Raw genomic sequence first — 4,416 nt, 5'->3', positions numbered from 1 at the left:
TTTCGGAGCCACTGATGAGAAACTGATTTCTGAGTTCGCTGAAGTTATGGCCAAGAGATTTGAAATGAGCATGATGGGTGAACTAACTTTCTTTTTAGGTTTGTAGGTTAAATAACTAACTGATGTAATCTTTATTTGTCAAGCTAAATATATTGCAGACATACTGAAGAAGTTTTTCTTTTCTGATGGCAAACCAGCAAAGATTCCATTGTCTTTCATCATCGTCTATCTCCACTGATCCAACTGGCGTTGATGTAAATGCAACCTTGTACCAAGGAATAATAGGTTCACTACTATATCTTACTGCCAGTCACCCTGACATTATGTTGGCCACCATATTGTGTGCTCAATATCAACCTTATCCTAAGGAATCTCATCTTCTCGCTGTAAAAAGAATCTTTCGATACTTGAAGCGTACACCCAATTTTGGGCTATGGTATCATCGCGAATCTGAGTTCAAACTGGTGGGATACATTGACTTGATTCATGGAGAATATGGCATTGATTGTAAAAGCACTTCAGGAGGAGCTCAAATGTTTGGAAATAGATTAGTGAGTTGGTCCAGGAAGAAGCAGACATCAGTGTCTTGCTCTACCACTGAAGTTGAATATGTACCTGATGGAAGGTGTTGTGCTAAGATTCTATGGATTGAGAATCAGCTCTTAGATTATGGTCTCAACTTCTCAAATGCTCCTATTTGCTATGACAACACCAGTGCCATTTAGATGATACAGAATCCAGTTCAACATTCCAAAACCAAGCACATCGACATTCATCATCACTTCATCAGGGAAATTGTGCAAAAGGGAAAAGTGGAGTTGTGCTAGATCCCATCCACTGATCAACTGGCTGACATTTTCACTAAGGCATTAGACAAGAAGACCCTAAACACATTGATTGTAGATCTTGGCATGCTTTCAATGATTTAAATCTTTTCTAACTCATTTAAAATAACTTTGCTTTTACTTGCTTTCTTAAAACAAAAAAAACACACAAAAGAACAAGTGCTTCTTTTATTATGCTTTTGTCAAAGAACTTTACATAGTTTGATTAAGCTAAACATCTAATGTTTACAAGTAGTCTCTTTTCTCTCTATTCTCTATTTTCAAGACTATCAATACCTTATTTACGTATTATCTTCACCTCTTCCTTCTAGAGTTAGAAAGAACTGGAGCTATTCAGAATGTTTTGAATGCTCTAGTTGTTAAGAAGAATATTGGCATCAAGTCTTCTTCTTGTTGACAATACTCTTTCTCTCCTCCACCCACTGTTATGGATTCAAGAGGCAACCATTAATACAATGAGTCTCACTTTCATCTACTAAATCATAATCCAATAAAACCTCGAGTGTCCTTGTGTTTATCTTGTTAACTCAATGGTAGAGCCAATTAACTCGTTGGTTACAAAGACTTGTTTCTATTCTCTTCTTTCTCTTAGTGAACATGAAGCTTGGAATTTATTTTCATCTTGTCAACAATTAAAGGATTTGTCATTTTCGGTTTGTACTAAGTTATATTGATGTATTTGTTCTTGCCTGTACACTCTTTTATAGACAATTTTGAAGAGGAGGTATCTCGAATAAAGTAAATTTATTTATGAGCTTTTAAATCAAAAGATCTTATAGCATTAGTTTTATGATTCTCCTTAAAAAGGATACAAAAGGGGCTCTAAACATGATGTATATTCCTTTTTAGCTATTCCTCTGTTGACCATTTCTTATGCTTTTATTTCTTTACTTACTTTGTCTAGCATAACATTAAATGAACTGACACTCTTCTTAATAAAACCTAAGGATGTGATAAACCAAACACTGATAAAAGTTTGAAACTTTGTGCCGATGGTTAATCTATATATCGAGGCTATCACACGCACCAACCCCATCTTTCCCATAAATTCCCCCTGAAAGCTTTATGATTTAGCGTAATGTACCATACGTCGATGAGGGCTTGAAAAATCTAAGCCGATGGTTAAGCTAAACACCACAACTTATCACACGCACCAATCCTTTCTTACTATATATTCTTCTTTTGAATTTTATAATTCAGCGTATGAAGCCAAACGCTGATGAGAATTCAAAAAATATGTGCGGATGGGTATATCATTTTTCGTGTTATATTAGACACACCTAACCATTATTTCCCAAAAACTCTTCTAATAAAAGAAGTTAATGATTCGTTGTATTAGCCATACACAGATAAAACTTTGACACTCTTTGTCGATGGGTACATTTCATACCGTAATGTATTACACGCATCATTCCATTCTTGCACTTTATTCTTCTAATAAAATAAGTCAATGATCCAGCGTGTAGAACCATACACTAATGAGACCTTGCAATACTATGTCAATGAATGATAGTTCAAACCCATACTATCAGGAGACCTCACAATCTTAATTACTAATCAGCTGCATCCTTGATCCACTCATTGAGTAATTCGGATATGCTGATCGCTTCTGCCATGTCACACCCCCGAACCAGACGGCGGAAACGTCCGAGGGCTCGCGTGACTTAAATTGAAATATCATCACAATGAATATATATGAAACATAACACATGCATCACCAACCATTACATAGTACAATTGGCATTGTTTACATCAAGTACAAGGTTTACATTACATGATTCCAAAATATAAAGAGTTTAGTGATTAGCAATTACGAAAGAACTTTCAACACACCGGATGCTTCCTTGTCTAACGATTTCCTGAGAATACAAGTTATTTTGAAAACGGTCAACATATATAATGTTGGTGAGTTCATAAGTGTGTTTGATGTAAAGCAGTTTATGTCATTTGTAAAACCCAGAAAATCCGATATTTTCTGTATTAAAACTTTTCTTGAAAATGTGGTGATGATCCTGTAAGTATATGCGTGAATGATTTCAAAACGTGAATAAATGAGAAGTTTTGCATTATAGTTTTTAAAAGTACAAATGAGTAAGATTGGTTTCCCCGGAAAACCCGATGTCTTCCGATAAAAAGTTATGATTGTTTTTGCTTTATTGAATTGTTACATCGAATGAATATGATTTCCCTTGATTAATGATGTCGGATTTCTACGTGAGTCGTTATAACCATGCATGATAATGACTAGTTCGTCTGTCTTGGTATTCTAATGAACACCGAAATTTGATCTTAAGACTTTGTCACCCTAGACTGGCCGAGTATAACTGTAGCGAACAGCTTAGGTGTGGGGGAGTCACCCCCGTATAGATCTATACACAAACTCTCGCTCTCCCTCTAGGAGACTTTGATTACAACTACAGACTACGACCGACACTTATTGGTGTCACCCGCTATTACTCACTCAATCCACATGAATTTGATTAACCTTGATTAATGATCTAATTTTATTTTACTTGAAGAGAAGGTAAGCCTAACAGAGAGGAGAAGAGGACTACTAGGCCCTACTAATTTCGTATGTTATTTAAGGCTGTCGAGTATACGAAAAGCGCGTTGGCCCATTTCGCATATCATTTATTTGGACCATACTAGTAATGCTAATGGGCCACTGAGGCCCAATAGCATGTAAAAACCATTGAGGGTCCCTTAAGCATGTAATTGGGTCACAGGAGGCCCAATAAAATGTATTATTTATATTGGGCCCAAAAGCCATGTTAATGAGTCACGAAGGCCCATTAAGCATGATTAGAATCTCTCAAGCTCAACCATTTGAACGTTTACTTGTTTTGCATAGAATTAATTTTGTGAGTTGTTTAATCGATATGTCGTATAAATCACGAATTTGTTTTATAACGATTTATAGATTTATAAAACAGTTATTTTTCTATTTACAACCCATAACTTATAAAGTTTTGTATATTTTGACCCAATTATTATTATTATCAACATAACTGACCAAAAACATTAGTTTGACCTATTCAGCCCCTTATTTTGTAAAGTTCGCAATTTTTGCCCTTTTTATAAAAAAAATGACATTTTAGGTCCTTGAACCATTTTTCTTGACATCTTTGACCCAAACACTTATTTAAATAATGTTTTAAGCCCAAAAGTAAATTTTAGAAATTTTCTAACAATTTTGTTAAAAGATTTGCATTTTAGTCCACCTTTTTCGCAATTTTTACACTTTTTACCCAAAATCCAAAATCTTTGCATTTTCAATCCTTTTTAACAAATATGATCATTTTAAACCCCAGAAATAGATTTATTTACCTTTCTACCCACTGTTTTGAGAAATTTACCATTTCAGCCCCTTAAATCCATATTTTTCGCAACTTTGGGCCTATGGGCCGAAAAGCCCAAAATTTAGCCCAATAAGCCACAAATTTCATTTTTAGTCCTTTGAAAAACATAATGTTCATAGAAATTTCCATTTTAACTGTTTTGGCATTTTGAACCTTGTAAAAACCGTAAATGACAACTTTTTCCCAAACTTTTGTTTATTTGACAAAAATAG

At 34.6% G+C, this 4,416-nt stretch overlaps 1 protein-coding gene across 1 annotated transcript; it reads left to right on the top strand.

Moving 5' to 3' along the window:
• The first annotated feature begins 323 nt into the window (after positions 1-323).
• Positions 324-725, top strand: LOC145106577 (secreted RxLR effector protein 161-like). Its single transcript, XM_079043541.1, has one exon. It carries the CDS (start codon positions 324-326, stop codon positions 723-725), a length of 402 nt encoding a protein of 133 aa, XP_078899667.1.
• Positions 726-4,416: the final 3,691 nt, after the last annotated feature.

This window comes from Lactuca virosa, chromosome 4, assembly GCF_052849685.1.
Source record: "Lactuca virosa cultivar CGN04683 chromosome 4, Lactuca_virosa_CGN04683_v6, whole genome shotgun sequence".
Taxonomy (NCBI): Eukaryota; Viridiplantae; Streptophyta; class Magnoliopsida; order Asterales; family Asteraceae; genus Lactuca; species Lactuca virosa.
The sequence above is the reverse complement of the archived record's forward strand: the minus strand, read 5'-3'. Positions and strand labels throughout refer to the sequence as shown.

What these genes read in the sequence shown, in the direction of transcription:
- LOC145106577 (XM_079043541.1), top strand. Translation starts at nt 324, where the DNA reads ATGTTGGCCACCATATTGTGTGCTCAATATCAACCTTATCCTAAGGAA.